General features: G+C 42.6%; 1 protein-coding gene across 3 annotated transcripts in view; it reads left to right on the top strand.

The window, feature by feature from the left end:
* LOC115477768 (serine/arginine-rich splicing factor 5-like) overlaps nucleotides 1–21,163 on the top strand; it is a 110,114-nt gene extending 88,951 nt beyond the window's left edge. For 2 of the 3 annotated variants that reach the window (XM_030214842.1, XM_030214841.1), the window contains exons 7-8: nucleotides 4,520–4,630; nucleotides 19,572–21,163. In XM_030214842.1, the coding sequence (XP_030070702.1) occupies nucleotides 4,520–4,630; nucleotides 19,572–19,791 (331 nt within the window). In that variant the 3' untranslated portion in view covers nucleotides 19,792–21,163. The remainder of the gene's footprint in view (nucleotides 1–4,519; nucleotides 4,631–19,571) is intronic. The other variant, XM_030214844.1, reaches the window with a different exon arrangement.
* Nucleotides 21,164–22,673: the final 1,510 nt, after the last annotated feature.

The raw sequence follows: 22,673 nt of genomic DNA, 5'->3' as shown, positions 1-22,673 counted from the left end.
TTTTTAAGTTTCCTTTATTTTACTGTGCTCAGTAGGCTGCATTTAGGCCTGAGCTTCGGTCAGGTTGTTCCCTTCATTTTTCTCTGGTGCCTTGACCCTTTTTCAGCACCGAGTCCTTTTCGATTTAGCCATGGCTGTTTTTCCTTCCGTGACATTGAAGGTTCCCAGTGGCTTTTAGTGCTGTACCCAGTGCAATAGGACCATCTCTGGCAAAAACACCCATTCTTGGTGTCTCCAGTGATTGGAGCCTGAAGAAAAGACAAACTTTCTGGAGTCAGGTCAGAAACCTCGATAATGGCATTGGTATTGAATGTTGCATCAGGTACGTCGGTCCATATGGCTGCGAGACCCTTAGACACTGGGAGTGACCATGCATCAAGTGGGTCTCAACTTGTCTTGGCGCCGGTCGCTATGCAGGCGCCCAGGGACCAATCAGTGCTCTTGTAGAGGGTGGGAAGGCATTCGGGTATGCGTGGTGGAACGCGACTTGCTCTCCAAAGAGCTCTGTAAAAGCTTGTCACAAGCTCTGAACCGGGCAGTGCAGATCGCGTTACCCACATGTTAGAATATAAGGCCTGCTGTCCTCGGAGAATACTTGCTATAGGTAATTATCTTTGCTTTACCTGAGGAAAATTTGCTTATTTAGGCAATTCTTAGACCAGAAAGCAATTAATATGCTCCTACACACACTTGTGATAGGCAGAATATATTATTGTAACTCATTACTTACTGTCTGTTCTAAATACCAATTAAAGTGCTTGTAGATAATCCAGAGTATAGCAGTTAGATTAATTTACAATGCACAGTTTCAAGATCACATTACACCCCTCTTAAAAGAACAATACTGGTGACTAAGTCTATTTAGACTGAAATGTAAAATCTTAGTGCTGGCCTGTTGTACAGTATATATAGGCATCCCAGCTTATTTGCATGTCTTTTTTCTCCTACTAACCTTCTAGACATCTGCTGTCATTCCGTACCATTAAAACTGGTGTGAAGGCAAGGTCATAAGTTCTTTCTCTATACTTGAGGTATTAATAAACAAACCTCTTCCAGAGATGTAGGGGCGGTAGAACTAGAGGACATGAATTGAGATTGCAGGGAGGTAGACTTGGGAGTAATGTCGAGACCCTTTTTCATAGAGAGGGTAGTGGACACCTGGAGCACCCTTTCAGGAGACACGGTAGAGTCAAAAACTGAGAGATTCGAAAATGTGTGGGATACACAGTGGATGCCTAGATAGGAAGAGGATGTTGAGCAAGAGTAGTGGGAGCTAAGCTGAAGCAGGACAGACATCTGTGGTCCATTGTCTTTGCAATGGCAAAAGACTGGCGAAGATTCAGAAGCTGCAGCATCCATGGAACCAAGGCCGACGCTGGACAGCCTAATGACAAAAGACAGGTGAAGCTTCGACAACCCCAGTGTTGTAGATCACCGTCACATGCTGCAAGTGAGGGTGCTGTGCAGCTCAGTGGGGTGGGGGGGGGATTGAGGTGGAGGGGAAGACATCTTGACTGGTAAGTTGCATATTGTCAGCAGTACTTGGGGTCGATGTGTTTTTAACCAAGGCTCCATGTTTGGCTGTTTAAGGGCCTTGAAGATCAGACATAGTTTTAAATTGAGCCCTGTATTGTACTGGTAGCCAATGAAGTTTTTGCAAAAATGGTGTGATGTCACATCGCTTGCAACCTTCTATTAGTCTTGCTGCAGCATTCTGAATCAGTTGGAACTGATGCAAGCCCTTTGTAGTCAGACTGTTGTAGAGAGCATTACAGTAATCCAGTCTTGATGTTACCATGGCATGCACAACTGGGATAAGATTTACCTTCTTGGTATAAGGAGAGAGGCAGCGTAGCAGTCACAAATAGTAGGAGCAGCTCTTGATGGTTGCCTGGATTTGGGTAGTCAGAGTCTTAAGTGTTGAATCTAACTGTATTCCAAGGTTCCTGACTTGTGATTTGAGGGGGAGTTCGTACTTCACAACAGACATTTTGATAGGGACCCAGAGAAGCTCGGTTTTACTTGGGTTCAGGCAAAGTTTGTTGTGTTTAGCCCATTCTTGAATTGATGTTGGACAGTTAATTAGTTTATTCAGGGCTGTAGGTAAGTCAGGTTCAACGAGTATGAGTAGCTTCACATCATTCGCGTAGCTGTAGAACTGAGTGTCAATTGAACGAATCAGCTTAGCTAGTGGCTTGAGGTAGATATTGAACAGAATAGACGACAGTATTGATCCTTGTGGTACCCGCAGGTCAGTGCCCATGGTGGTGATGAGTTGCTGCCAAACATGGGTTGTTACCTGTCTGATAGGATCTGAACCAAGCAAGTACTGTTCCATTGATACCTGTTTCTGTCAGTCGTGCTAGCATATGATCCACAGTGTCAAAAGCTTGTGAGAAATTTAGCAGTACTAACACAGAGGCGAATCCCCTGTCTCAATTTCTGTGAAGATCTAGTAGGGGGATACAAGGACCATTTCTGTTCCATAACAGGGTCTGAATCCAGATTGACATGGATCTAGCAAGTTTCTCTCTTGTAGACAATCATTGAGTTGAACACAGGCTGTTTGTTCTATAAGTTTCCCTAGAAATGGGATATTGAATACTGCCCGGTAACTTAACCAGTTTGTTCTAGTCAAGGTGGTTTTTCTTAAGCAAAGGGTGACCCACTGCCATTTTTTATGCTGTTGGTAGTTGCCCATTAGAAAGTGAGGAGTTCATAATTTTTGTGGCACCTTCTATGAGGCCCATACTTGCCTGCTGCAGTATCTTTGATGGGCAGGGGTCATGAGAGCAGGTAGTTAGTCGAAGGTCTCTTAGGATTTTATCAAGGCTCTCCTCTGTCATTGGGTTGTGTCCCGTCAGGAGGGGCTGAATTTGTGCACTCCTGGTTAACTGATTGGAGACTGGGTGGGATTGCTTGTAAGTCCTGGCAGAGACACTTGATTTTGTTGACGGCAAAATCATTTGTTCAGTTTAAACTGGGCAGGCTGGTTCTGTTGTTGGGGTTGCAGTAGGCTATTTACAATACTGAACAACTGCTTGGTTGTATTGGCAGCCTGTGCAATGCATTGAGATAAATGTTGGTTTTTGGTTGCTATTATGGCTTGGCAGTACTTGGTCATGTGCTTCCTACAGTTTGATACAACTTTGCCTTTAATATGTAGCACAGCAGTGCTAAATACTAATTTTGCTTCTGAAGACCCTAGAGGATTATGACCTAAAACTATTACATGTCCTGACAGCTGTTGCGTTGCAACAAATTATGCAAAAAATTAAAAATCTGCTGAACTCTCACTCCTGTGGAACTCGTTCTGCTCATTTATAGATATAAAACTAATACGTAATATTAATAACTAGTAAAAATGGCCCGTTTCTGGCGACGATGAAACGGGTGCTAGCGCACAGGGGACTCCCTTCCTGTCCCCTTACGCGTGTCTCCCTGGTGGTCTAGAGGTACCTGTTCGTTGGGGGCAGGAAAGAAAGAGCCCCCTCTTTCCTGGCCGTAGCAGTGGTGGTAGCTTCCTTGCTGCATTGTGTGGGAGTCCGGCTCTCAGCGTTTCAAAATGGCCGCCGAGAGTTGAAGTCTCGCGATGCAGCTTGAACTCTCGGCGGCCATTTTGAAACGCCGAGAGCCGAGCTACCACCACCGCTACGGGCAGGAAAGAGGAGCCTCTTTCTTTCCTGTCCCGACCGAACAGGTACCTCTAGACCACCAGGGAGACACGAGTAAGGGGAGGTGACGGGGGGGAGGGACGTTGCTGAGGGTGAGTGTGGTACCGTGGGCGGGCGGGGCTATGTGGCGAAAGGGGCCGGGTTGATGTGCACGTCGTGGGCGGCTGGGATTTTTTGGAAGGGGAGGAGTAGGGAAACACGCTCCGCGTGTTTCCCTACTGCTCCCCGTGTGTTAATTAGCCTTGTTTTCGTGTTCCGCCCTCGACGTCATCACGTGTGACGCGAGGGTGGGGCATGAAGATGTGGTGGCTTCACCACCATGAAACCACGAACCGGTGTGTGAGTGACTTCAGTGACGTCAGTGTCCTCAGAACGTTGAGGGTGCGTTTTATTATAGTAGATGGTATTAGAAATTATTTACATGTATGGTCCTGTTTGAAAGAATATATATCAAAAGTCCCACCATGGAATACTGTTAGACACACACGTGTACCATTTTGAACACCTGCTATCGAAGCATTTCTGCACATTTACACTCATTTTTACGTTTAATGTTCTTTGTTGATTTTAACTGTATCTTTTTAAAACTCAATAAAAAGAAATTGGGGCTTAAAGAAACTTGAACTAAGGCTGGAGAATTGAATTTGTTCCTCCTGCTGAGCAATGAGATGTTGCTTATATTGGGTTATATGACTAGCACTCTTCAAGGCTAGGTTAATGGGATTAGCAATAGATAACCACTATTTTTGATATGCTTTCCACAGTTTTTCAGTGAACGTTCTAGTGATTGGGTTTTGTTTTGTTTTTGTGGTGGTGGTGGTGAACACGTATTCTTAATGTTGCAGAGTTGTAGAATTTGCTTCATTTGATGATATGAAAAATGCACTGGACACACTGGATGGCACAGATCTGAATGGACGGAAAATTAAGCTGATTGAAGATAACAAAAAGCGCAGGTAATATGTGCTATACCATGCTTTGTGGATGTATTTTATCTTACATGATGTAAACAACTTTGGGTCCCCTTGGAGAATAAGGCAGTACATAAGTCTAAGATTAAAATGGAACAACAAGATCCTGTACTGATAATTCTATCAGCTGAGCAGAACAAGGACTGTGGTTAATTTAATAACTTCTTTATACATCCTATATTCCAAGACACAATCTAGTGCAGGGGTAGGCAACTCCGGTCCTCGAGAGCCGCAGGCAGGTCAGGTTTTCAGGATATCCACAATGAATATGCAGAAAGATTTGCATACCATGGAGGCAGTACTTGCAAATCTATCTCCTGCATATTCATTGTGGATATCCTGAAAACCTGACCTGCCTTCGGCTCTCGAGGACCGGAGTTGCCTACCCCTGATCTAGTGCATAAAGAAATCAGTTAGTGTAAACCTAATTTTTCATTATGTTGTACTAGACACCTGACATCTACAGTAGCTGTACCTTACAAGTGTAAAAAGTATCAGCTTTAGTTAAATAAGAAAATGAGCTGTTTCCTTCAAATGCTGTCAGCAGTTGAAATCCCAGGCAATAAGTCAAAGAGGGTGACATTCAACTTTTTGGTCATTTTAGAAAGTTGTTGCAGAACATCTGTGTTTTGAACAGGCAGCTCTCATTTGTCCTTTTATGCCTCCAGTTCAATCAGAATCCACTTCCATTTGGATTTAGCTCCAGACCTCTTCCTTCAGCTACCCAAGATTTGCCCTCATATCCCACCTCTATTCCTTTCTCAGAGGACAAGCAGGCATAATGTTCTCATATATGGGAGATGTCATCCTCGGAGCCCAGTGCAGAAACTGCCAAGAGCACTGTCACTTTAAATCTTTGAGGCAGCGTCCCCATCATCTGAGCGCAAGATCAGCAGTCTTTCATTTTCTGCATAGCAGAGGTTGTTTTTTTAATCTCTCCTCAGCTTTAACAAAACTTTGCCTTTTTGGTGCCTTCCCTTTTTGGGATACATTTTCTTCGTAGTTTACCTCTTTCAATAATAAATTGTACAGTTCACTCACTTTTTCTATATTTTTTTCTATTTTTCAGTTTTTGGCCCAAGGGGGCCTCTGAACCCTTCTCATAGCTCAGAATCATCAACCTTTTTCAGGTGCACAGGTACTCAAGCTCCCTGGGCCATAGAGCCTTTTGACTTGGTGTCAGCCATTTTTCCCTCCATGTCATCGAGTGTAAGTGTACTCAATGTAATAGGACTATTTAGGCACAGACCCCCCCCCCCCCCCCTCCCAAATAACTGGTGTGTTCAGTGCCTAGGTCCGGAGCACTGGGACATTCACTGTAACTTCTGCCAGTGCATGCAAGCAAGGACGCTTAAAGCTTGCAGAGTCCAGTGTGAAAACGTTTTGGTTCTGCATCAAGCAGATCAGGGGACTCTACTCGATGCGGAACCTGCATTGGTATCAACATTGAGTGCATTCATGCAGCATTGAGAAGGTGCTACATCGCACTTTGTGCTGTGAACACTTCAGGACTCTACGTCATCAGTGTGTTCATCTAAGAGCCTGCAGCGTATGAAGCCTAAGAAGCATCACCATCCTACGCCTGCACAGGCTATATCTCGCAGGATTTGTCCACACCACTTTCTGAGCCAGTACTGACGCCTACCCTTCATGAGGAAATCCGGGCTATGCTCAAGGAGGAGCTTTCAGGGCTACTGCATTCGCAGTCTATACAGGCTTACAGGGCGCTTGCACCAGTCTTGGCCCATCCCATGGATACATCAGAGAATCAGCCACAGGAGAGGTCCCGCACACTGGCTCAATGTCACCGTTGGGGGTCAGCTCATACCTGACCAACACATGCATCAACTTCAGAAAGCTCATATGCCTCCACCTCAACGCTGAGCTAGCGCTGTAGTCGACACTCTCCTCCACGTACTTCTCATGAGTAGTACTTCTGAGTCTGATTTGGACCTCTCCTGGGAAACGGATCAAGACCACATACAGAGAAGGATCAGACAATACCACAGGACCTCTTAGATTAGGAGTCCTATGGTATTCTGTCTGATCCTTCTCTGCCACCTTAGAGGCACAAGTCTCCTCCAGAAAGTATATCCTTTCTGGGCTTTTTCCGTGAGACGGCTCAAGCTATACCTATTAAACTAGAAACAGAGGAAGAACCTCGTTCAGAACTTTTTGAAGTTCTAGATTGACTTTCCACCTAGAGAGGATTCTCTCCATTCTGCTATGCAAAGTTCTTTACTTAAAAAAAAAACTGGGAGACTCCACAGATAGTTCAGATTGCCCCAAAGAAAGTTGACACAATGTATAGGATACAGAAGTGTGCAGGGTTTGAGAAAACACAACTATCACATCATTCCTTAGCGATAGAATTTGCTTTAAAGTGCATGCTGCTTCTCCAGGCAGAGAAGCGAGGACATTACTCTTGGCAGAAAAACATTTCAAGCCTCGGTGCTAACCAATCGCATCTTGGATTATCAACTTTATTCCACGGTTTACTTAATCTTTAATTCAAAGTGCTCTATCCTTTGCAGAATTCTTTCCCTCTGACAAACAAGAGGAATTCCCTAAGCTACACAGAAAACTTCTAGACTGTAATAAATATCTCGCATGGCAGGCCTTTGAAGCCTTTAATGTCTCTTCACATATCTCTGTCTTAGCAGTAGCAATGTGCCGATTGTCCTGGCTCGGGGTCTTTCACATTGAACGTGTCCAAGAATGTCTAGCTTTTGGGGGAAAACTTGTTTGGCGACAGAGTTGAAGAGGTGGCTGTCCTAATTTAAAAAACATACAGATACAATAAAGACTGTCTAGGCCTCAATCTTCTTCTAGAAGACTTCTAGGAGGATATCATCACTCCTCTTACTATATATCTAAGCATCGTTACACACCTACGCCTCCACCACCTTAACGGACTTACGCCCCAGTGCTCGCATCCAAGACAGCAGTGCGGACAAAAATCCCAGACACCCTCTCAGTCTAAAAAGAACGCCTTCCTAGAGAGCATTGCCACTATACAGTTCATGCCAAACAACCTACCTGTCAGAGGGAGGCTCATTCTCTTCCAACAGAGGTAGCCTCTCATAACCTTCGACTGATGGGTCCTACACGCCATTCAGCACAGCTACTGTCTACGTTGTCAAAACAAGACACCCCCACCCCAATCATCCACGAGGTCTCGTTTCAACTCCCTCCAAATGAGATTACTTTGAGAGGAGCCCTGAGCTCTCCTCCAGAATGCAATAGAACCAGTTCCTCTGCCGGACAGGGGTCTGATTTCTACTCCAGATATTTTCTTATTTTGAAAAAGACAGGAGTATGTCCAAATTTCGATCTACAAGACCTCAACTTTCTCCTAAGTTTTGCATGGTATCCCTGAGGTCACTACTTCCCCATGATACAACTCAACGATAGGCTTTGCTCTGTAGACCTAAAGGAAGCATATACCCATATATCTATTCTCCCTGCACACAGAAAATTCCTCCATTTCCGCTGTGGTACTGTACACTATGAATACAAGATCTTACCGTTTCTGCTCCTCGAGTCTTCACGAAGTGTCTAGTGGTGATAGCTGCAATAATTCACAGGTGGGGCATTCACATCTTCACCCACTGGACAGTTGGTTATTCAAAGCAGCCTCTCAAGAGTCCGCCAGCTTTTCAATACAGTCCATGGTACAACTCCTAGAACTCCTCAGATTTGTCATCACATCACAAGGTTCTCACAACAGGGGTTTCCATGATGAGTTGAGAAGCTCATCTTGGTCTCCATACACAGGGTTCTTGGTCCCCCCCACGAGAGCAATGACATCATATCAATCTCCTAGAATTGTGAGCTGCTTGGAACGCTTTCAAAACCTTCCAGAATCGTATTCTCAGATTATACTAGTTCGAAAAGACAATCAAGTGATGTATTACCTGAACAGGAAGGAACGAGGTCTTATCTCCTCTGTTGACAAGCAATCCAAATCTGGACTTGCATGGCTTCTCAAAACATCTTTAAAAGAGCTACTTATCTAGCCGGCAAGCAGAATGCTATAGCAGACAAACTGAGCAGAGTCCTTCAACCTCATGAATGGTCTGTCAGCACCGCGGTCATTTGTCAAATATTCCAGCAGTGGGGAACCCCAGAGATAGACCTTTTGGCTTCTCCTCAGAACATCAGCTTCCCCGCTTCTGTTCCAGATTCTGTGCTCCAAACTGTATAGCCCCAGATGCTTTCTTGCTCCTTTAGGAGATGGATCTTCTATACACCCCCACTGCCTCTCATTGGGAAAACTCTTCTCAAACTGTGCCGAGACTAAGGGGGTCATGATTCTAATTGCTCCCTACTGGCCTCGTCAAATCTGGTTCCAGAGTTGTTGTCCAGAGAACTGTTCAGGTTAGATCCTTTTCCAACTCTAATAACACAGAACAAGTGACACCTCCTTCATCCAGACCCTCGCTCTCTGGCCCTGACGGCTTGGTACCTAACATAGGTTTGTGTTCATTGAACCTTCCTCACACTGTCTCTAGAACAGCATGTCACAAGTCCGGTCCTGGAGTACCCCTTGCCAGTCAGGTTTTCAGGATTTCACAATATCCACAATGAATATGCATGAGAGATTTGCATATAATGGAGGCAGTGTATGCAAATCAAGTTCATGCATATTCATTGTATGAATATCCTGAAAACCTGACTGGCAAGGGGTACTCCTAGACTGGACTTGGGAAGCACTGCTCTAGAATACTCCTTGCCTCTAGGAAACCACCTACACGAAAATATTATTGTTTAAAGTGGAAAAATTCTCTCTCCGGTGTTCAGCTAAATTGCTCGACCCTCCTACATGCTGTCTACCTGCCCTTATGGAATACCTTCTCAGGCTGTCAGATTCTGTACTAAAAACTAACTTGAGTGCCATCACTGCGCATCATTCTGAAGTTGATAAGTTACAGTTCCATCACTTAATAAGTTGATTCATGAAAGGGTTGTTTCTTACCAATCCTCCTCTCAAGCCTCCTTTGGTTGCATGAGATCTCAGTGTCATCCTGGCAGCTCTCATGAAACCTCCATTTGAACCATTTCGTTCCTGTTCTCTAAATTTCCTCACAAATAAAATAGTGTTCTTAATAGCTCTTCTTCTGCCAGAAGTCAGTGAACTTCAAGCCCTTGTGGCAGACCCACCTTACACCAGGTTCTGCCTTGACAGGGTTTTATTCATTTAATATTTCCCACATATCCAAATATTTAGTTCAGTGTGGCTTACAATATGAATAGTAATAGTTTATACAATATATTGTGGATACAAATTGTAGTGTGCAAAGGATATACAATACAACATATTGAGTTTTAGTCCATAGTAAAGAATCATTTATTAGTTACAGTTAATGTAGGAACTTGGTGAAGAGAGAGGCTTATAAGAATTTACGGAAAGTCAAGTAGTTGGTGATCTGCCTTATTTCATTAGGAATTGAATTGGTGCCAAGAAGAGAGAAATCTATTACAGTTAATGTAGGAACTTGGTGAAGAGAGAGGCTTTTAAGAATTTACAGAAAGTCAAGTAGTTGGTGGTCTGTTTTATTTCATTAGGAATGGAATTGGTGCCCAGAAGAGAGAAATCCCTATATAGTATGTATTTGATGTTCTTGTATCTAGGGTAATGTAAGATAGTCCTGAAAGCAGGAGGCTCATTGTGGGTGAGATCTGTCAAGTCCAGCATATAGTCTGGAGCTATCCCATGGGTTATCTTGTATAATGAATGTGTATGTTTTGAAAATAGTTGGCTTTGATGGGTAGCCAGTGTAGTTTGATGAGAAGTGGCGATGCGCTGTCAATTTGGTAAGTCATCTGGTCGATTGTGAAGCTGATGAGTTCTTGGGTGTTGTTTTGATTGAAGATAATTAGAAATTTAGTTTTGTGTTTCTTCAGTTTAAGACTGAAAGAAGAGGCCCAATTTTCCATTAGATCCAGGATTTCATGAATGGTGGTTAGGATATTCTGAATTTGGTTATCAAAAGGCATATAGATGGTGACATCGGCGTATCATTTTAGTCACCCTTCGCTGCACCTATAGTAGAATTGGAAAAGGTGCAGCGAAGGGCGACTAAAATGATAGCGGGGATGGGACGACTTCCCTATGAAGAAAGACTAAGGAGGCTAGGGCTTTTCAGCTTGGAAAAGAGACGGCTGAGGGGAGACATGATAGAGGTATATAAAATAATGAGTGGAGTGGAACAGAGGTGGATGTGAAGCATCTGTTCACGCTTTCCAAAAATACTAGGACTGAGCGCCTCTGGAGGAAATCTCGTACCCTTTCAGAATTCCTCCACTACAAATTCATGCTATCCTCCCTCCACTCCTCCCTTTTCCGTGCAAAACAGGACTATTACACCCAATTGACCAATTCTCTCAGCTCCAACCCTCGTCGTCTCTTCACCACCCTTAACTCCCTCCTAAAAGTGCCCCCCGCTCCTACTCCCCCTTCTCTCTCTCCTCAATCACTGGCCGACTATTTCTGCGACAAAGTCAAAAGATCAACCTGGAGTTCACGACCATGCCACCACCTGCTCTTCACCCTTTAACCCTCTCCCTCAACCAACCTACCCAGGCCTCTTTCTCCTCCTTTCCTGAGATCACCGAGGATGAAACTTCCCGCCTTCTTTCCTCCTCGAAATGCACCACCTGTTCCTCTGATCCCATCCCCACCAACCTACTCAACACCATCTCCCATACTGTCACCCCCTCCATCTGTCGCATCCTCAACCTCTCTCTCTCCACTGCAACTGTCCCTGACACCTTCAAGCACGCCGTTGTCACACCTCTCCTCAAAAAACCTTCACTTGACCCTACCTGCCCCTCCAACTACCGCCCCATCTCTTTTACCCTTCCTCTCCAAAATACTTGAGCGCGCCGTTCACAGCCGCTGCCTTGATTTTCTCTCCTCTCATGCCATCCTCGATCCACTTCAATCCGGTTTTCGCCCTCTGCACTCGACAGAAACGGCACTCTCTAAAGTTTGCAACGACCTGCTCCTGGCCAAATCCAGAGGTCACTACTCCATCCTCATCCTCCTCGATCTTTCCGCCGCGTTTGACACTGTCAATCATGATTTACTTCTTGCCACGCTGTCCTCTTTTGGGTTCCAAGGCCCTGTCCTCTCCTGATTCTCCTCTTATCTCTCCCACCGCACCTTCAGGGTACACTTCCATGGATCTTCCTCCACTCCCATCCCACTATCTGTTGGAGTTCCCCAGGGATCTGTCCTTGGACCCCTTCTTTTCTCAATCTACACCTCCTCCCTGGGGTCGCTGATCTCGTCTCATGGTTTTCAGTATCATCTTTATGCTGATGACACCCAGCTATACCTCTCCACACCTGACATCACCGCGGAGACCCAGGCCAAGGTATCGGCCTGTTTATCCGACATTGCGGCATGGATGTCCAACCGCCACCTGAAGCTGAACATGGCCAAGACCGAGCTCCTCGTCTTTCCTCCTAAACCCACTTCTCCTCTTCCTCCACTCTCTATCTCAGTTGATAACACCCTCATCCTCCCCGTCCCATCTGCCCGCAACCTCGGAGTCATCTTCGACTCTTCCCTCTCCTTCTCTGCGCATATCCAACAGACTGCCAAGACCTGTCGCTTCTTCCTCTTGAACATCAGCAAAATTCGCCCTTTTCTCTCTGAGCACACCACCAGAACTCTCGTCCACGCTCTCATTACCTCTCGCCTTGATTACTGCAACTTACTCCTCACCGGCCTCCCACTCAGCCATCTATCCCCCCTTCAATCTGTTCAGAACGCTGCAGCACGTCTTATATTCTGCCAGAACCAATATACTCATATCACCCCTCTCCTCAAATCACTTCATTGGCTTCCGATCAGATATCGCATACAATTCAAGCTCCTCCTCCTTACCTACAAATGCACTCAGTCTGCGGCTCCTCACTACCTCTCCACCCTCATCTCCCCCTATGTTCCCGCCCGTAACCTCCGTTCACAGGACAAAGCCCTTCTCTCAGTACCCTTCTCCACCACTGCCAACTCCAGGCTCCGCTCATTCTGCCTTGCCTCACCCTATGCCTGGAACAATCTTCCTTTACCCATACGCCATGCCCCCTCCCTACCCATCTTCAAATCTCTGCTTAAAACCCACCTCTTCAATGCTGCCTTCGGCGCCTAACCGCTTGAGAAATATAGAATGCCCCAATCTATCCACCCTATCAGATTAACTGTTCACTCGTCCTCTAGATTGTTCTCTTGTCTTTTAGATTGTAAGCTTTTTGAGCAGGGACTGTCTTTCTATGTTTAAATTGTACAGCGCTGCGTAACCCTAGTAGCGCTTTAGAAATGTATGTTAGTAGTAGTTAGGCATGCGATGAAACTACGATGTAGTAAATTTAAAACAAATCTGAGAGAGGTTTTCTTCACCCAACGCATAATTAAACTCTGGAATTCGTTGCTGGAGAACGTGGTGAAGGCGGTTAGCTTAGCAGAGTTTAAAAAGGGGTTAGACGGTTTCCTAAAGGACAAGTCCATAAACCAGTACTAAATGGACTTGGGGAAAAATCCACAATTCCAGGAATAACATGTATAGAATGTTTGTACGTTTGGGAAGCTCGCCAGGTGCCCTTTGCTCTGGATTGACCGCTGTCGTGGACAGGATGCTGTGCTCGATGGACCCTTGGTCTTTTCCCAGTGTGGCATTACTTATAAAAGATTTTAAGCCTCTGTCCTCTAGAATTTTCCTTAATGGTTCCTTCAGGACATAAAAAAAAAAAAAATAGGAGATAGAGGTGATCCCTGGGGCACTCCACAGTCTGGTAACCAAGCTGGTGAAAGGGATCCAGATACTTTAACTCTGTAAATTCTGAATTTGATGAAATCCGTGAACCATTTGTGTACATTTCCACATATGCCCATGTTATTGAGTAGTGTCGCTAGTATATTGTGATTAACCATCAAAAGCATAGACATATCCAGATTGTAAGATAATTATCTTTTCAGTGCTTACCAGTCTCCAGAATTTTGACAATGTAGTGAGCACTGTTTTTGTGCTGTAACTAGGTCTAAATCCCGACTGAGTTATGTAGTCAGCTGAATTTGGCTAGGTATTTCATCAACTGTTTAGCTAGCAGGCCCTCCATTTACTTTCACAAATAAAGATATTAAGCTACCAGTCTGTAATTGGTAACATCATTTCAGGTTGTACTCCGAACCCACCCCAAATTCCTGCCTAAAGTGGTATCAGTTTTATCTCAGTCCATTGTACTACCTGTATTCTTCCCTAAGCCACTCTCATTCTTGAGAGTAGCACTGCATACCTTAAATTGCAAGCATGCTCTAGCATACCATCTAGAATGAACAAAACCTTACTAGAAGTCCTCCCAGCTTTTTGTATCCTTTGATCCTAACAGATTGGGAATTCACATCACCAAGCGTACAATCTCTGCTTGGCTGGCTGACTGTATCTCCTACATGTATATACTCCATGGCTGGGTCACCACTCACAATGTGAGAGCCATGGCAGCTTCAGTAGCCCATTTCCACTCTATTCAAAACATTTGCAAGGCAGCTATGTGGTCTTCTGTTTACACCTTCACTGCTCGCTACTGTATGGAGCAGCATTCCAGGCTAGATGGTTGGTTTGGACAAGCAGTCCTGCAGAATATCTCTACTGTTTAAAATCCAACTTTGCCGTCCGGTCCATTTATTTCCACCAGGCTCACTATCTCTTTAGTTACAGAATTGATGTTTATTGTGAACATGGTAGCTGGCGAGTCCCATATGTGAGAATATTATGCTTGCTTGTCCTCAGAGACAGCTAAGTTACTTACCTGTAGCAGGTGTTCTCTGAGGACAGCAGGCATATATTCTCACATCCCTCCTGTCTCCCCTTGGAGTTGTCTTAGCTTTAATATTGTATGGTCTCGCACATCGAGCAGGAAGGCATGTGTTTGGGGGCACTGCCTCAAAGGTTTAAAGTGACAGTACATATGGCAGTGTCCTCACCAGGCTCTGGGATAACGTTTCCCATATGTGAGAATATATGCCTGCTGTCCTCAGACAACTTTCCAGTCTAGCTCTGAAATTGCAGTAATGGTCTTTAGCCAGGAGCCACAGATCACTGCTCCTTCTGCAACCTTGTACATGTGCCTCCTAAGTCTGGGTATTAGCTTTCAAATGACCAAGATTCCCTTCTTAGGGCTACCCCTGTATTATTCCCAGCCATCCAGAAGAGCAGAAGCTGTACTTTAAGAATCAAAGCTTGGTTTCACAAGCTGGTGCAGAATACTGTTACTGAATCAAACCTGCCGTAGCCTGGGTGTGTGTACATGTACAAACATATATGCGTTTTATATAGTCCAGGCAGAAAACTTCCTGGGAGTAATATTGAAAAGTACTTTGTGTACCCTGTTATTGTGCATGTATCTTTCAAAATTACACACACCTAGTAACAGGTGTAAATTTGTGCCCAAACATTGAGCCTCTTTTTTTGGTTTTGGTTTTTAAAGGCATTTTAGACACCTCCGGTTGCCTTTATGAAATACTGCCAACCAAAAACCATCTGAATATGGGTATACAAAAATTTATAGGACCATCATATCAGAAACCGTATTACTTTTAGAAGGAATTTCAAAAGTGTAATCATTAGTCCACAAAGGTTTAAGTGAGAGTATTCAAAAATACTTACAAATCTATCAATTCAATCTTTGTGCTCAAGCATCCAACTCGTATAAAGAAAATTAAAAAAATGTTCTTATCTTAATAAACGAAGTAGCCATCAACAGCTTTAGTAATTCATGTTTCAAGTTCTCGGAACACACTGGATTGATGCAATCACTGTGAAACAAATAACAGAAAACTTTTAAACATGACCACTTTTAAAGTGAGACAAAGATAAAAACCTTTCTTAGCATACTTGATCTATGTCCAAATCTCCTCTTAAACTATTTGTGATTGTATGTCCATGTTTGAAGATTTATGTTGGTCTTAAGAGGGCGGTTCAGTTTGTCTCCATGAACATCAGAGCTGCATTAATATTGGTATCTCTACTGCCCCTTTATTGTCTCATTAAAAAGAGCATGGTTAAGCAAGCAACTGATATTTGTTAAAGAATTATTGATAGTTTCCCCTTCTCCTTTAGATGGAGATAGGATTAACAGCTAGCATACCAGGAACAATATTGGCTGTATACTTTTTGAATACTTTGCAGCCTTTTGGTTTGAATGAAGAGAGAGAATGGCTTCCTCTTTTTTGATAGGTCATTTTCATCTTACATATTGTCTAACTTTTGATTAGCTGTGCCTGCTTTAAAATTTGTATTTATCCCAGCCACCATTTTGAATTATTAGAATCAATCTACTGAAGAGACTTGGACCCAGAGATCAAGTTTGCTGAGATGTGTTGTATTTTAGTCTCATTTTAAAAGTGGTCAAGCTTAAAAAATTTTGTTTGCTTTACAGTGATTGTCCTGATACAGGGCATTCCGATTTAGATAATTTTATTTTGTGCTGACAGTCCCGGAGCACGGAGGAGGGTTTTAGTCATAGACTACCTATCTGCTGCTGCTCCTAGGAGAGTGGGGATGATCTTTATTGCATGGACAGCATGGAACACAACCTGGATTCATTTGGTGCTTCTGTTGAGACTCCTGAAACAGGCACTTGGTTTGAAAACACAGTTCTGTGTCGAGTCTCTAAGGTGTATTTGTCAGAATAAACACTGTGTGAAGAATTTGACTAGCTCAAGGTTTTTGGCAGCGCCATTCTTTTACCCTACTTTTCCTGACAGTTCTTGATACATTTGTAGGGATTTGTGTTCCTCCACACTTGTGGTCGATTTCCTTCTTTCCTTTATAAAACATTTTATATAGGTTCCTTTTCTAAAACTGCCCTCTCTGCAGATTTGGCTCATTCACATCAAAGGATTCTTTTAGCGTTGTTTTTTTTTTTTTATATCTTGTATGGACCTTAAGCAGGCCATGCAGGGTGACTGACACTCGACCATATCAGGCAGCATTGTACACAATATTCTAAATGAGGTCTCACCAGGCTTATACAAGGGCATCATCACCTCCTTTTTCCTACTGGCCATTCCTCTCCCTATACACCCAAGCATCCTTCTAGCTTTCACTGTCACCTTTTCTACCTCTTTGGCCACCTTAAGATCATCACGTATGATGGCAATAGCCTTAGTGCATGATGATCTTGCATAGAACTTATAATGGGTGTTAATCACCTGGATTCTTTTCACTTTGACCGTGTCTGCCTCCACAGTTTCTTTCTTTGGGACTTAGCAGACCGTTTGCCTACTTGTTTTTTGTAAAAGACAAATTATTCTGGTTATGCAATCTATTAATAGCAATTTGATCGTACAAGCTAAATTAGCTTATGTTTCTGATTTACGCTGAGCTTGTATGTAATTGTCACCTGACACTGTCGTAGCTGAATGCTAAGAATGGATCACTGCCTTACAATTCTACAGCAGTGTTTAAAGTGTAAAAATAAGTGTTCCTGGAAATTGTATAAAAGCAACAAGAGGGACACCAACATATAAAATGCAGGGTCATGGATTTGTGCTGCAAAAACCCAAGGGAACAGGTTTAGTTTTGGGGGTGAAGAACTTTTGTGTACAAAAGAGGAGCAGGACCTGGGTGTGATCATATGTGATGATCTTAAGGTGACCAAACAGGTAGAAAAGGTGACGGCAAAATCTAGAAGGATGCTTGGGTGCGCAGGGAGAGGAATGGCCAGTAAGAAAAAGGGGGTGATGATGCTCCTGTTTGTCTGGTGAGACCTCATTTAGAGTTTGAAAGTGTGGTGTCCAAAATTGTACACAATAAAAATGTAAACAGGATGGAGTCGGTCCAGAAAGCATGATCGGTGGTCTTTGTCATAAAGCCTATGGGGACAGACTTAAAGATCTCAGTATGCATACGTTTGAAGAAAGATGGGATAGGGGGAGATATGATATAGAGGTTTAATTACCTTCATGGCATAAATGCACAGGAGGCAAATCTTTCAACTGAAAGGAAGTTCTGAAATGATGATGCATAGGATGAAGGTGAAAGGGGATAGACTCAGAAGTAATCTGAGGAAATACGTCTTCATAGAAAAGGTGGTGAATTTGTGGAATGGCCTCCCAGTGGAGGTGGTAGAAACAAAAACTGTATCTGAATTCAAGAAAGCTTGGGACAAGTACATAGGATCTCTAAGGGAGTGTAAGAGTAGATGGCATGGATGGTACACTCGATAAGCCATATGGTCTTCATTTGCCTTCATATTTCTGTATTTCTAAGCTTCAGTATACCTGAGGGGAGACGGTCAAATGATGCAAAACAAGTTTCTTTTCTGAGGACAAACAGGACAGTGTAGTCTCATGAGTCCGCCGCTGGAAGTCCCAGCACCATTTTAAAAAAGTGATGCTGCAGCAAGAGGGTCAGCGGCAGCAGGCAGGAAAGACTAGGGATCTTTCTTGCCCCGAAGAATTCACTAGACCACCAGGGTGGTTTGAGGTATGTGCCGGGAGGGCACCTTGTGGCTCGGGGGATGAGAGGCAAAGCACAGATTGCCGTGCATTTCTGCAGGGACCCAGCAAGACCTTGGTCCATTCCTGTAGGATTCCCGCAGACCTGTAGGGGATCCCCACGGGATTCTGCCATCCCTGCTGCCATGCAGATCTCTAGTTTCTGTAGGGGCAAATGATTTCATCTTACTAGCACCACTTTTTTGTGCTACCATTAGATATTCATGATCCCCACTTGATTTTTAAGTAATATTGGGAAGACCCATTGATACAAGGTACCTTTTGGTATGGTAAACTTCTGAAAAGTAATGTGATTTCTGGTGTATGTCCCTGGGCTTCGTTTACATTTTTTTTTTTTTTTTTAATGGTTCCAAGATTTTGCCATAGCTATGGTGCCTTCATATAAAAAAATAACACGTAGTGAACTTGATAATGGCACTATCATTAGAATTTTGTACTAAGGAAAGTTAGGCTTGTCTGTGATACTATTGTGTAAACTATGAAATAGTGCACATCTAATGGTAGGTAGAAAAATTACCGTATCTAAAATTGTAGAGCAACCTTGGTCAATTAGCATAATAAGCATCTGTGGAATTGGGAATAAAGATATGGTGGCATGACTTGGAATTTTGTCATCTGATAGTTGGCCACCACTAAATTTGAATCTTTATATTCTGAGAAATATACCTTGCTATATTACAATTTCAGCTAGTAGTCATCAAAATGTTATCTTAAAGCAGTGGTTCTCAACCCAGTTTTTGAGGCACATCCAGTCAGGCTTTCAGAATATCCAGAATGAATATGCATGAAAGACTTGTATACACTGCATGTCTGTTACATGCAGATCTCATGTATCTTTGTAGGTAGTCCGGAAACCTGACTGCTGGGTGCATCTCAAGACTGGTTGAGAGCCCTTCTCTTAATGGGACAGGTTGCTTCCAAAAATTCTTTGCTCTAAGGTGGTGCTTCTAACCCTCTTCTGGAAGCACACCTATCCAATTGGGCTTTCAGGAATACCACAATGGATGTGAATGGAATAGATTTGAATAAATGTATTTCTTGCATTGTAATAGTGATAATCCTGAAAATCCAGCTGGCTAGGTGTGCCTCCAGGAGAGGTTTGAGAAGCACTTCTCTAAGGTAGATTGGGTGCCTAGTACAAATTGCTTAATATCTAACAAATTACTTCCCCTTTTCAACGTGGAGAATCTTTTTTTTTAATGAAATCCTCAGGTGTTATCCTGTCAATTGGGTATCTGCAGTGTATATGAGCTGCTATAATGAATATTACACAGTAGGAGTAGATAAAATGAGGGCCTCTGTAAAAATCAAGGCATATATCAAGCAAGCCTCCTGTTTTTGATTAGTGTTATACTCTTTGCTAAAAACTACCGTGGTTTTCTTTGTTTTTCTCCTAAGAAGCAGGTCACGTTCAAAGAGCTACTCAAGGTCTCGTAGCAAGTCCAAGTCTGTTGACTCTTCCAGATCTGCCGGTAGGTCCCGCTCTCCCAGTCGCACACCAGAGAAGAAATCCACACAGAAAAACAGCCATTCAGACCTTCCTCCTGGCTCCCCTTCTCCTCGCTCAGCAAAGAGAAGATCTTGTTCTAGGTCAGGCTCTGCTGAGAGCCGTGGTTAATTTTGAAAAGAGTTTTAATTTCTGAATTCCATTTTGATAAGATTTTTGGGGAGTTGAGGCTGGTTTGGAAGAATGACGTGGTAAGGGCTCACCTTTTTTCTCATTACCAAAATTCTAGTCGCCAAACAAATTCCATAGCCTGATTTTATTTTGTAAATGGTAAAATTATAAGGCAAAGTTGTCAGGCTCTCTAGGGGAACCAAAAATTGATCCCAGTTTGTAAAATATGGTCACATCACAAAAGTTTGCAATAAGAATGCACGCGCAAGTGTGCCATCACATGGGTTCATTTAGTTGATTTTTAATAAACTTCTTTTTCATCATTCCATATACACAAATGCATTTTGATAGACATAGAATTCTCATCCTGTTTGTTTCTCATGTAGCAAACACTTCATCATTCAGCCTGTGACTTGTAAAATTCCCAGAAAGGGGGCCCACACTCTTTCATACAGCATTTGTACAACTGCTTTAGCTATCTTTGATTTTTAATGGTCTCATTCAAAATAAATTGTACTTGACTTGCAGTCATATTAAAATATAGATATACTTAAACCTACCCTACTTGATGACAAATTAGTCTTTATTTTGTTTTGAAATGCCAGAGATTCTCCTCTCTGTAGTTAATCCCTTGGCACTGCTAACCTTTGCACTGTAAACATCCAGTACTGAGGAGCTACAGGTGACATTCTCTTACGTTTGTTTTACAGTTAAGTTAGCTAAGGTTAGTTAAATGCGGTGCTGATTCCATGTTCTATTAACCCTATCATGTAGGGTGTCTGGATCTTAATAGTTCTCTTTTTAGTAAAGAGAAATATACTATGAGTACTAGCACCAAAGAAGATAAATTCAGTTGCAGCCAAGATCATTCTTTCAGTACAGCTGAAATTCTCTTCCTATGCTAGGTGTAACACTTGGGCATGGGGTGAATGTGCTTGGCTAATCCAGCTCTGTTCTCCCCACTTTTGATTGGATGACCCCTGTATACATTTACAGGCTAGTTAGCTAGCAATCTGGATTTTTCCCTTTTAGGAGAAATTATATACTATTGCAAAAAAAAAAAAAAAAAGTAGTAGATAGTTTCTCTAGACTAAAAGTGGGTGTAGTCCAAGAGTAGATTTTAGTGTAGACTTTTCTGTTAGTGAAAGAACAGTTTGGCAATGTCAAGGCTTGAAGAGGTTATTTTGTCTAAACTTGCTGAATGTGTGATTGTTTTGATCATTGTGTTTCTACTGCAAATAGCATTTGCTGTTCTTAGAAGCATAGTTTGTAATTGGTATTTTTCTGACTTTTGATTAGTTAAGAGAAAGGGGCCTTGAAAATGTAAAATTGCACTTGACCTTAGCATAATAAATGATTTTTTTCTTGCTTAGCTAAAGTAAGTTATTTCTGTTAATTCTAAGGCCAAGATCAGCACAGTAATCATCATGCTGCAATCCAGTAAATGTTCTATCTCTGAGCCTCTTTGTTATGAGAGCAGAGTCCGGAGTTACTGACCTATTAGTGAGAGATTTCTGATACAAAGAAAACCTTGAGTATTATTGTACTATCAGTTTTTCTTGTGTTTCCAAGCAGCCACCTCCAGCCCTCCACCCCCACCTCTTGCAATTTCTAATGGCAGAGGACAAGAGGGGTCATAAGCTTTCATAGCCATACAGGGGTTTCTCCCATTTTTAATCCCACTCTTCATTCCATGTCTTGGTCAGTTATAGTGGTAATCCTATTGCTGAAAACAGAAGGTTTAGCTCAGTAGGCAGTGTGGAATAACTGTTCACACATCAGAATAGGTGTCACTGTTGTGCAGTTGCTGAGATTCCTTGGGTTCGTAAATGCTGCAGTACCTTCTGCTAGCTTGAGTAAGGGCTGTGTCTGAGATTCAAATCTGTGATCCCTATCTAACAGCACAAAGCATCAAGGGCACAGTGGGCTGGCCTAGTTTTAAATATTTGGCATTAGAGTGGCCCCTTCTGTTTCCTGCATCCATGTACACAGTGTTATGGTTTCCTCTACAGTTATGCTTTTTCTTTGTACCCTGAAAGTTGTATGCTGGGTTTGTCACATCAGTAGCACTACAGGAGCTAGCACAGCCATTTTGCCTCAAGTTTTTATCTTTAGTGCATTGTGATGGTCAATAATAATTTTCACATTACATTTTTACTGCTTCAAGTCTGGTAAAAGAGAACCAGGTGATACCCACCTTTCAGCAAAGCCATGGACCACATTACTTATTAAGATTATGAGAAGCCAAAATAAAATTTACATGACACAAATCTATATGGAAGAATAGCCTCCTTCGGTGTCTTGTGCACTTCTCTAATACTTCATGAGAACATGTATAGTATTGCAGTAGAGTGACTTAAACATCAAGTACTGTATAAAATTTCATCAAACTGTATTACCGCACTATCCAATTTGCTAGGTGGTTTACAAATCCACTTACATAATTAGTCACGTTAAAAAAATTGTTTTTATGAGGATATTTATAAACTATCAGTGAGTTCTCCTTCTCTGACCTGTTCTATCTACAGTTAAACACTTCATTAATAGCAGTGCCTTTAAAAGTTTTCGAAATTGAACATAATTCTTAAAAATTACACAATCTCTCAGGAAGTGCATTTCACATTTGAGCCTCTTCAGTATAAAACATCTTGACCCTGTAATCATTTAGGCAAATATGCCTAAAAGAAGGAATGCCTAATAAGTTTTATTTGCTGAACACAATGAGTATTGAGGACAATAAATTCTTAGGAAGTCATTGATGCAATAAGATCATCATTATTTAAAGATTTGTAAACGAGTGTCAGAGAAATAAAATACTAGTAAAATCTCATAAGATTCTAAGATGGAAGTAATATATTCAAATCTTGGTCAAACTTCTTGCC

This window comes from Microcaecilia unicolor, chromosome 9 (assembly GCF_901765095.1).
Source record: "Microcaecilia unicolor chromosome 9, aMicUni1.1, whole genome shotgun sequence".
Taxonomy (NCBI): Eukaryota; Metazoa; Chordata; class Amphibia; order Gymnophiona; family Siphonopidae; genus Microcaecilia; species Microcaecilia unicolor.
Note: the sequence above shows the minus strand (reverse complement) of the source record. Positions and strands in the feature narration are given on the sequence as shown.